This window comes from Carassius gibelio, chromosome B3 (assembly GCF_023724105.1).
Source record: "Carassius gibelio isolate Cgi1373 ecotype wild population from Czech Republic chromosome B3, carGib1.2-hapl.c, whole genome shotgun sequence".
In the NCBI taxonomy this organism is placed as follows: domain Eukaryota; kingdom Metazoa; phylum Chordata; class Actinopteri; order Cypriniformes; family Cyprinidae; genus Carassius; species Carassius gibelio.
This window is the reverse complement of record NC_068398.1, coordinates 27,259,515-27,271,367: the sequence shown is the minus strand read 5'-3', so window position 1 is coordinate 27,271,367 and position 11,853 is coordinate 27,259,515. Positions and strand designations below refer to the sequence as shown.

General features: G+C 35.8%; 2 protein-coding genes across 3 annotated transcripts; one reads left to right on the top strand and one right to left on the bottom strand.

Annotated features, from left to right (window-relative positions):
• The first annotated feature begins 1,767 nt into the window (after positions 1-1,767).
• On the top strand, positions 1,768-4,413 carry LOC127952346 (uncharacterized). The gene is made up of 5 exons (XM_052550728.1): positions 1,768-1,857; positions 2,403-2,662; positions 2,801-2,991; positions 3,321-3,411; positions 4,062-4,413. Exons 1-5 carry the CDS (start codon positions 1,768-1,770, stop codon positions 4,306-4,308), a joined length of 879 nt encoding a protein of 292 aa, XP_052406688.1. The 3' UTR covers positions 4,309-4,413.
• A 908-nt stretch (positions 4,414-5,321) lies between these two features.
• Positions 5,322-8,270, bottom strand: LOC127953773 (uncharacterized). Of its 2 annotated transcripts, none has more exons than XM_052553057.1 (6): positions 8,021-8,270; positions 7,792-7,920; positions 7,032-7,225; positions 6,797-6,944; positions 6,474-6,678; positions 5,322-5,921 (listed from the first exon to the last, which is right to left on the bottom strand). In XM_052553057.1, the coding sequence occupies exons 1-6, from the start codon at positions 8,237-8,239 to the stop codon at positions 5,611-5,613; spliced, it is 1,206 nt and encodes a 401-aa protein (XP_052409017.1). In that variant the 5' UTR covers positions 8,240-8,270; the 3' UTR covers positions 5,322-5,610. The 2 variants fall into 2 exon arrangements, with proteins under 2 accessions (XP_052409017.1, XP_052409018.1); XM_052553058.1 differs by lacking the exon at positions 5,322-5,921 and adding an exon at positions 5,946-6,272.
• Between the last annotated feature and the right edge of the window lie 3,583 nt (positions 8,271-11,853).

The following is an 11,853-nucleotide window of genomic DNA, read 5'->3' as shown; positions in this document are numbered from 1 at the left end:
TTATGGTAAAGGAACTAAATAAATAAGTTTTTTTTGTAAAGTAATCAATCTGAACTGCAAAAAAAAATTTTTTATTTTAAAGTATGCACCTATTCAATTTAAGTTGTATTCTTAATATGTTGAAAATGCAAGACAGAAAAATTTTATTGTCCCCACAATAATTATGAATTACACGAATCACATTACAGCCCGACTTTCAATTCAAAACAAAAAAAAAAAAAATAGAGCGAGAGAAAAGTTCAATAGTTTGCATCAATACAGTCGATCCAACTGTTGGTATAGAAGTTCTTACATTAAACATTAACAGCAAGTCAAAAGGGGTAAGCTTTCAACTGTACAGTATATGCATTTTAAATGCTTATATATGCTCGTGCCCCATCCATGCAGTGAACGCTCACACGTTGTTGAATATGTGAATTTTTTTAGGCTTTCTGAGGCTCAATTAACTTCAGCACTTCTCCAGCTGTGTTCCTTAAATAGTTGTTGGTCGCTCAAACTCTCCTTCTCACTGTGCATTAGGACGATAGACACACATCCTCTTCCAGGCAAATTTGTAACATTTTATGTTGACTGGAACCGCTTATTATTGCCCTGATGGTGGAAATGGGAATTTTCAATGCTTTAGCCCTTTTCTTACAGCCACTTTCACACAATTTGTGAAGTTCAGCAATCTTGTTCTGCACATCAGAACTATATTTCTTTGGTTTTGATGGATGATTAAGGGAATTTGTCCTTTCTCTTCCCTCATATTTATATTCCTTAAACAGGAAGCTATGGCTGGATAATTCCATGCTCCTAGGTGTGATGTGATAAAAAAAAGAAAAAAAATGCTAATATGATTGGGATTATGCTTCAGAGATATATTAATCAGAAGAATTTCTCAGATGTAACAATAGTTGCAGCCATTGTGTAATAGAGAAAAAAAAATATTCATAATGTGATTTTCCCCCACTTTTTTATTTAGCCTATTTATTTATTTTGCTTCAATTAAAGGTTAGATTTTTTTATTTATTTTTGAATTGAGGATCAGATGGATATACAATGCACTTATTTTCACAGCCTTCTGTGATCATATATACCAAGGATATGAATTTGAGTACACCTGTATATTTTAGCCTATTTATTTGAAGAAAAGAAAAAAAAAGAACTAAAGTAGCCTTTAGAGAAATCTAATTACTTCTAGATACATTAATAAAGGAAATTTAATGGTAAGTAAAAAAAAATATAAAAACATAATTATGCAAGCTAATGATGTAGTTGACTAATTTTGCAGCAAATGGGTAAAGTAACCTAACACATATCCTCAAAAGCATAGCATCAGTTATGTATTGTATATATTATACAATCGCTCTATGTATATAGCCTATTTGTAGACTGAGAAGCACAGTATTTATACTTGTTAGAGGTACAATTACTTTGTACATTTATTTGATTTCATGTACAGCACAGTCAGCAAAGCCTTCCAAACCTTTATTTTGATCCTGTGATCAATATCTACCTAAATATATAAATATTATAAGATGACAAAAAGATAAGCGGAAACGAGCACACGTTCGTGCTCTAAACGCTGTTTGCGCCATTTATGGTTTGCGCAGCTGGAACACTAAACTAAGCGGAAATATAGGGGGAACAGACTGCGACACAACACCGGAAGTAAAGCTCTCTCGCGCGCGCGATCAAGCTTCAGCGAATACAGCTATATTAATGTGCGCATGCCCAGCAGCCACATAACGTTAACGTTAGACTTAAACACGAAAATCCTAGAAAATGGACACATACGTGCTTTACCACGGAAACAAAAGAGTGACGCTTAAAGAAGATGATATGCGTGCTGAGAAGATTTCACGAATATTTCAGGTAGGTTTTCACTACTAGGCCTGGATCAGGCCATAGTTCAATTAGGCCAATTAAATATCTTGTTCAAATATCAAATATAAATGTGCATGCATCAGAGTTGTAAATGTGAACTGATGTATCAACAAGAAGATAATGCATTCTAAAAATTCAAATAAGAATGTAATATATATATATATATATATATATATATATATATATATATATATATATATATATATATATATATATATATATATATATTTAATAAAATATTTCCTTAATTTTTTTTTTTACTTTAAATCATGCTTTTTACAGTTTGATAAGTTACCAAAGACCTTCTACCCCACTCATATGGTAATTATTTTATTTGTGCAGGTTTTAAAAAGTCTTAAATTTGAGCTTAAAAATCCTGCAGATACCCTGGAAACACTGGCATTCATATACAGAACTTTTATAGATGTAACAAGCCTGTTACAGAACCCATTTAAAGTAAAATGCACATATCTGAGTCTGAAATAGCATACTATTTTCCTTGAATAATTGTTTTTGTTTTATTTTTGTTTTAGGTCACCTGTGACAGCCTTTATTTGACAGATGATTCTAATGTTGCGATTTTCCCAAATGCTGAAGGGTCTTTCAGCACGATTGACTTGACCCTCAGGGCACATTATGAAGTCCATGGTGACAGTGTCGAGACCCCACAAAACTCTCCTTCCACGTCAGCATTTACTTCAAGTCCAGGTCAGCGGCATTTCTCTTTCGCCAGGCCAGGGACATCTGGATCGATTTTCCCAACAACACCACGTGCAAACCGAACTTGGACAAGGTTTGAAAACTTTTATTTATTACTTTATGATGTTATTATTGCACCTAGGAATTGTTGTAATAAGTCATGACAATAGGATTAAATGTAAATTAAAAACTTAAGAATTTAGCAAATGTTGAATCTGTTTCCAAATTTCAGAGCAATAAATGTTGCAGAAGTGGTCGATGGAAAACCAGTTCCAAAAAGCGTTGTTGTTGTAAAGTTCTCTGAAGCTGAGGCCAATGTTCCGGGCATTGTTGCGAAGCTTCAGGCTGACCTTAGGGCTTCAGAATCCCCTGTACTACTGGATTCCAACTGGAATGAAATAATGGATTCAGAAGGAACACGAGGTAACAAATGAACACCGATAGTTTGTAATAAAATACAATGTTATTTGCTTAGTTGTTCTAAACCTCCATGAAGTTCTTGTGTTTGTAGAACATACAGTAATTTAAGAATGCTGCTAACCAAACTGTTGCTGATCTCCACTGACTTCCATTGTATTGAAAAAAAAAACATAATGGGAGTTAATGGGCACCAGAAAGTTTAGCTTCCTGCATTCTTCAAAATATCTTATTTAGTGTTAAGCACAAGCAATTAATAATCTGATACAGGTTTAAAACAACTTGAGTTATCCTTTAAGAGAATGAATAGTAAAATAGTTTCATGCCTTTTCAAGGTTCCCAGTATTGGAGACAAAACTCCAGAAAAATTAACGCGATGCTCATAAGCCATTTTTCCAGGCTTCAACACAGAAGAAAAAGGATGAGGTGATTGATATTTTATTGGATCTATTCATAGTTTTTGTTACTTTTAACTAAGACTAGTCTCATATCCACCTTTTTCCTGACGTAAAAATGGGCGCCGCCATTTGTAAATTCTATTTGTCTAGCTTCCGGTCTCATTTGTATCCAGCTATATTTAGCTGTACAAAACAGTTTGTTTTGCTGCCGGATATTGATATTGACAATTGAAGTCCTATCATATTATTTTAATCTGTTATCTTAATTAAGAACACACTGGTTTGTACTGCAAACAGTTTTACAGTTTACTGTACATTGTTATTCTCCTCATTATTTACTTATAGCGGCTAATGAAATGGAAGTCTGTCTCACCCATAGGCATACTTCCGCTATGAGGAAAAAGGTGGATTGAAATGCATGTTTTAGGCATATTAACTGAAAGTTATTTGTACCAACATCTGAAAATGTCGCTGCCATTGTTTTGTCTAAAGATACACACCAGTAATGTTTATTTTGAGACATTTTTATAAAAGGCATTTAAAAATCATATATCTCTTAAGGCCTAGTCTTGGATTAAGCTAAGCCCTGACTGTGAAACTGGGCCTTTGTTACTTAAACTGGTGCATATAATTATTGATCTAGTTACAAGCTGTAATTTGCCTCATTCTTTTATGCAGGGAAGAAGATTCTGGATTGCAGGATATTCTGGAAAAAATCGAGGAGGTGTTAGAGGCATCTCAAGGTCTAGAGAGTGTCTCTTTCAGACTCAGAGAGCTCACCACCCTGACCACAAGAGAAAGAAGTCAAATCAACATGCAGCAGGCATCACAGCTCAAGGAGGCTTTTACCTGCCTTGTTTGTAGAGGTTTGAAAGACCAAGAGTCTGATGTATTAACATCACAGTTTAGAGTTTATGAAAAATAAACCTGCAATTTATATGAGTGTAGAATGAACCGATAGATTGCATACACATTCTTTTTACAGATGTGTGTGCAAATTAGTAGTGACTTTAAGCAGTAGCATATGATGGAAAAGCAGCTGCATTCTTGCTTCTACTGTACATGCATGACAAACGTCTACTTCACAACATTCTGTAGTAACTTGATGCCAAAATCACCCATTTTCTTGCTTTTATAAAAAAAAAACAAAAAAAAAACTTTGTAGTCTTAAACTTAGTCACTGGCTACAGTAGTTAACAGTTTACCAGTTACTTTGCCAATCCATCAGCAGTGGTGATTATGAATGCTAATGCCTCAGTGGTCAAGCAGTGAACTGAACCAACATATTCCAAACAAAAAGTTTTATTGGTTACAAAAACTTATGAACTCCGATTTTCTTTTACTTATTTAAGGTTTTACCAAAGAAACACTTTTTAATTATTTTTTGCTACATAAATATTCCAGTATATTTTAATACTGCGTTTCTGAACTCCAGTCCTGAAAACCCACTGCTCTGCACATTTTGTATATCTCCCTTACAAAATGTGCCAAGTTGGGGCTGGAGGTCGCCAGAACTGGGGTTGAGAAACACTGCCTTAACATGTTAAAATATAGGCTACTGAATGGTTGATGCAGTATTAATGCACATCTTTCATTCTGTTACAGAGATCATCAATGAGCCAGTGCTGTCGCAATGTTGCCGGAGCATAGTTGGATGTAGAGTCTGTATTGAAGAATGGGCATTAACCTCCAACCAGTGTTTGAAATGCAGATCTGAGTGCTCTCTACTTAACATAATTCGGGTGGCTGGTCTGTCAACAGTTCTCGACGTGGTAAAAGAGTTAGTCTGAAACTGAAATGTGTTTTATAATGTCTCTTTAAAGGAGTCTTTTTTATTTTAGTGTTCCAGGTTCTTAAATCCTTACCTATTTTTAGTTAGTATGGAGATGTTCTGTAACACCAATGTTCCATTACATCAGGGCAAAGAAGGGAGAACTGTTGATGTTTTAAGATATTTTATTTGTCTGCCCTCATTTTCATTTTCAAGGAAAATTGTATTTAACATTGTTCAATGAATGCAGTTTAATAAATGTTCTAAGCAAGTACATGAAGGTAGATTTGATTGAATAAGAACCGACATTGGTGGAAATTGTGTATTTAAATGTTTATCAAGAACACTTAACTGACTAAATTTCCAACATTGAGACCCTCTTATTTAATAATTTACATAACTATAATCAGTTAAAACTAAAAATACACAGAGTGAATGGAGAAATGTAGACCTGCTTTAAGGATCTGAATATCTGCAAGTAATATTAATAAGGCACATAACTGCTTCTTGAAATTTTCTGTAGTCATTGTTAATTATACTGTTGTATAGGACAGTCAGGTCAGGAAACTCTTCAATAAAGGACTGCTCTGCACATGCACAGTCCTCTTCTGTTAAGAAAGGGTAGATGCCAAACATTGTTGGTGTGGTCAGTGAAGATCCCATTTCACCTAAGTACATGTTTGCCGCGACTGTGGCATTCGGTAGCAGGTCTTCATTTATCTTTTTGAAACAACCACCTTCCCCCAAGGCATTTGGGACACCTCTTCCTGCAGAGAATTTAAGTGTTTATATGCAGCGGTCGCAAATATTAATGGAAAACTAGTGTTTTCACCAGCTAAAAATTATTTTTAAATGGGTTATTTCTATCTTTTGCTGTAGTGTGTCAGTAGGAAATATCAGTTTAGATTTCCAAACATAAATTTTATCACTAATTGTAATAATCAAATTAGATTTTTGTTTGCTCCAACGTCTCCCAAGAAGCTTCAAGAAACCATCAAAGCTACAGTACTGCTAAAATAGCATCTTGGAGACGTTGGCACAGCTCTTCTGGATTGAGTCTGTCTCAGTTTGTTCTGTTTCTTCATGTCAATCCAGACAGACCGATGATGATCAGATCTCTGTGTGGAGCAAACAAATCTTATTGCATTATTACAATTAATGGTTGAATGTTTGGAAATGTAAACTGATATTTCCTACTGACACTACAGCAAAAAGATAAAAAAAAACTGACTTAAAACCATGGTTTTGCTGCTGAAAATACTAGTGTTCTAATAAATATATCTGTATGCATATATACAGTATACATATAATAAGGATACCTGGAATTCTGTGGGCATTCCATGAGTCCACTACTCTTCCTACGCCAATACGGGCAATCTGGCAGGCAAGATTGGACACACAAAAGCGAATGGTTGGGTCCTCCATGTCTATAATTTCCTGATCTGTCAGCTGAATCAAGGCCTCCTTAATGGGATAATTGACCCGGTTGTTTATCTCGGGCCACAGTCGCTCAATCCTGTGGTTCTAAGTAAAACTGTTAAATCACAATTGTGCAGTCCACCATTTTATACACATAAAATATGAATATATGACTTAATAGGTGAAGGTTCACAAAATACACATGAGTCATAAAAATAAATACCTTTGTTGAAGGCGTCTGTTTGTAAGGCTCTCTTGCTGTATTATATCTGTATGCAGATAGAATCTCTTGCATAAACAGACATAAGTAAAATTCTTTCCCGCAGTCTACACGCACTTGATCCCACATTCCATTGGACAGAATGGCTGGTCTGAAATACATTTAAGGAAAGCATTTACAAACTGCTCACTGCTCTATGAAATTGAGTAGAATGACTATCATACAAACACCAACTCACCTGAATACCTCCTCATAGATAGTAAGATTGTTCTTGATAGGCATGGTTGCATGCCCAACAACTCTGTTGCTGTATCCATCAACTCCTACCACATGCGTAACTCCAAACATAACGAGTTTCTCGTTTTGGTCCATATGTAATTTGTGACCAAAATACTCTGCATTGTATGGAACTGGGTTGAAGTTCCGTGCTCCCTGAGAATGTAAATGGTAGACAATTTATGAGTTTACTAGCTGATTAAGGCTGTATATGTATGTATGTGTGTCTGTGCATGTAAAAGATCAATAAATCATACTAAGTGGTGTTTTTTAAAATGCAAAAACATGTTTTCTGTGGTGGGTAGTTTTAAGATTAAAGGATAGAATACATTAGTTTCAGAAGTATAAAAATCAGTCAATGTACTGTCTATCCTCATAAAACATAAAAACTCAATGTGTGTGTGTAGCTGTTTTTATATTCCAGTAGGGAGGGAACTTAATACACATGGGGACTTGTGTGGATGGGTAAACAAGCTTAATATAAATTATACAAAAACAGTTTTTCTGATTAAGTAAAAATGCTGAAATTTCCTGTAAGGAGCAGGTTTAGGCGTGGGGTTGGTGTAGGGTGATGGAATATAGTATTACACTAGAAAAAACATTAAGCTTATAGAGAGTTCCCTGAAGGATAACACAGCACAGTCGTGTGAGTGAGTGAGTGAGTGAGTAAATGAGTGATTAAACAATTAGACACAGGAGAAATAACGCTGTAAAGTAGGCACCTGTAAGCGAGCTTGGTGGTAAGGTTGATGGACAAGCCTCAGTGCTGATCCCACACGGCGTTCTGCAGCGCGCAGTCCCTTTGAGGCCAGGTAACCGGTCATCATTTTTCGCCCAAATGTTGGTCCAGTCTGTATACATAAAAACATTAAACTGGATATGTCTGGCTGTAAAATGACGGAAAATGTACAGATCCCTTAAGAGTAGCATCAGTTATAAAACTACACATACCTCTCGAACAGCACTGGCCACTGCCACCTCCAAATTATCATCGGACAAAAGCCCCCTCTTTACCAGGTTGCGGCTGCCAAGGAACTTTTTTATGCTGGACACGGAATTGCCTCTTTCAATTCCAATGGACGCCAAAGCAACGGAAACATCAGAATACGTTGCTCCATTATTTATCATATTAACTATGTTTCCAGCTTGATCATTTAGCACTGACCCCATGACTGATGAATAACGTTACCACATTTGCAGTATGCGCCAGGCAGCAGAGCGAGAGGGAGGGAACATCCGGTACAGCAAAACGTTTTTATGAATCAAAAAGCTTATTTTTTTCGTTTTTGTTTTATTGTATATTTATTTGTTGCATTTAAATAGATATTGAGGAAAACAACATAAAAATATGTATCACATTTGTTTTTTTATTGTCATGAATATGGTGTAATATTCAAAAAACGAACGGTTTATTCGTTTTTCCGTTTTGAAAACAAAAACGAATAAAGGAATTATCCGAAGGTACACGGACCGTTTGTTTGTACGAGCGAGCAACAGTTACTTAGTAAAAAACAATTATATTAAATTATTTATTTATTTTATTATTTTTAAAAAATTATACATAAATAGCACAAAAGATAATTTTAAATGATTTATTTTCTATATTATGGCAGCCATAATCTAAAAAATATGTCATTTTAAATTCTTTTTTGTGCTATTTTTTGTGCTTTACTTTGTTTCTGTTAATCTCTCGGACAAACAAACGGAGTTGCGACTAAATATTATAACTTTTAGTTTTATTTAGGTTGACTATTTTTTTCCCTTTTCTTTCTTTCTTTCTTTCTTTCTTTCTTTCTTATTTTTTAAGAATAAAAGAGATGAATAATAGAATAATAAAACAAATGCTGCAAGTAAAGGACACATTAATGACAGTCATTCAACCAACAACAAAACCAGACCAACTTCTTTTCTGTGTGCTGTGTTTATTTACTTCCTGATTGAATCTTTTACAGGTTTGGCAACAGTTCAGAGCAGCTTTATTTTATCCTCTACGTGCCATATTGATGAGGAATGTTTTGTTTCAGGGCACACATTTAGGCCCACTACTGAATAACTGAGAACAGAGGAAAGTGTGGAGGTCAGAGGCGTGCAGGGATCTCTGTGAATAAACTTTTCCTCCGGGTTGCACCACAATGTGAGGGTGAGCTGGCCCCCTTTGTCCTGGAACAGAATGAGTGAGTGAGTGTGGAGCTGACGGAAAGGTCACCGAGAGTTCTTCAGGAGAGGTGTGTAACACTGAGCATGCGTCGCGACCGGCTCTCCAGCGCGCGCTTGTGTTAGCGGGACAGGTTTGAATGATGATCTGAGGAGTGCTCTCGTGTCCTCCTCTCTGTGTGCTGAAGCTCTACTGGCTCAATGCCAGGAGCGTGAGAGCTTTTATCCGAAACAGGAGACGTCCCAGCCCTACTGAATCCTGCTCCCGCTGTCAGTAAGAATGCACAGGCTAAAGATCTCTTGTTGTTTGGGTTCCAGGATCCACTTTAGAAATTCACCAGTGGTTTTACGCTCATTTGATATGCCCCTTTCTTCATTTGTTGACCTTGACTGTCTTGATAAAAAATGAAACCATTTTTCAATTCTTTTAAATCTAGATCATGCGGTCGAAGCGCTAATGTCAGAGGCCCATGTTTTAACTGCACCATGAAGGACCGAGTTTTCAGTACAACAAGAACAATTCAGTGGGACGAGCAAAACGAAACAACTACACTGTTCCTATTCTAACAAACAAAGCTGTTTATATTCAAAGACTTGTGCAGTGTGACCTGTGTTCATTCAGTTCTCATGGATGCCATGTATGCTGTGGAAAACAAAAAATTTATTTACAAATATTGTACATACATTTATTGCTATGAATTTCACACACATAATTTATGTTATTCTTAATTAAAAACACATTTTTAAGTAGATAACACACACACACACACACACACACACATATATATAAATGTTTTAAATGAGCATAAAAGTCTCTTATACATAGTGCTATTTATGTGATCAAAAATACAGTAAACACTATCATATATTAAATATTATACAATTGTAATAAATATTATTAAATATATATTAATATAATAAAATAAATGTTAAATAACGTTTCTATATATTATTCCATTAAAATATTAAAAATAAATTCTATAATATTTTCTACTATTTAAAACTAACAATAGTGCTAAACAATATATATTTTAAACATATTTTGTTTTCACTATATTTATTTTTTTGGAATATATGTGTGTGTGTGTTAAATTAAATTACATTATTCATAATTTATTATTATTATTATTTCAGTGTATAATTATTATTTAGCAATTTCACAAATAAAACTCACAGTAGGTCATAGCTAATAGCTTCATAGTAAAAGTTCATCGTCGGTCATACCTTATTCAGACTCTATCAAACTAGAGCATTCATATTAATCAAACACATTTCTGTATAGAGCAAAGCATCATGGGAGATTTCAGGGCCTAGTCCAACAGAGGTGCTTCCCTCACCATTACTCGTTTGAAGCTCCAATCAAAAATCGTATTGTTGTCTGATTTAAACCAATCAAATCTCACGCTCCTCAGTGATTTGGTATTGTGTAACAACATAGAAACTAAAATACATCCACAGCTGCTTTCATGTTGAAGAAATCAGACCCATAATGGTCATACAGTAATCGCCAAATAAATTGAAAAAAAAAAGTGTATGGCTCGATGGATCTACATACAAACAGATGACTGCAAAGTGAACTGAAAGGCTGTGGGTGAAGTGTGTTTCCGTGTGTGGAATTCTTTTTATGGCTAAAAGGCTCAGGGGCGGCAGTGAGCGTGTGGTGATGATACCACTGTCTGATTAAATTAGGCCCTGCACTGTACTGGCTCCACAGGTCGTCTGCCAGATGGTGAGGAATGGAGGGCAAACCGAGAGATTCATCCCAGACCGTCTGAAGCCATCCACACACACCCTGACAAGCTGTCAGAGCTCCACGGCACGAGAATAAAGGGCAGAATCAAAGAAAAAGTGATGTGTGCGAGAGAGAAAGAGCGACGGAGAGCAAGAAACACACACACATACACCGTAATGTGCACATATATTCTGAAACGAAGCCTGTGATGTAAAGTTTATTAAATCAGTATTAATGTTCCACTTTTACGAGTTGGGCAGGACACTGGCTGTAAATCTGAGTCCATTTACTACCTGAGCCACATACAGAGAGATGAAATGACTGCGATAATATTCGCCATAATGGCTCAGCTAATGTTTGCAGCCTTAGTAAGAAAAATATTATTAGACCACGTAGTCCGACAGCAGCATGAGAAATATTCGGTGAAGGAAAACCCTTAAAACAACCACTTTTGACAAGTCCTGTTTCTTCTACCGCCGTAATTCATACGGTGTCACACTGTCACGGATCCAGAAATGCCTCAGTTTGACACACGCTAATGTTCAACTCACAGTAACATCCACAATCGCTCATGGGATAACCAGATCCATTTCGGTATGAATATTCAAATATTCATCCCTATTTGTATGAATGAAAGAAATCTCATCAGTGCCTGTTCGTTGACCAGGTCGCAGAGTTAGCAGATAGCATGTCCACTGCTCTCTTAGTTCATAAATCATCCCAATCATTCTGACTTCTGAATTACGATCTATTACATCTAATTCCAGTGTCCCCCCCCCCCCCTTTTCTATGTCAGACCACCTGCCAAAGAGAGAAAGAAGAATGAGCTCTAATGAAAGATTAGATGAGAGCCCCTCCGAATCTATCAAGGGACATCATGTTTTAACCAAATGATGAA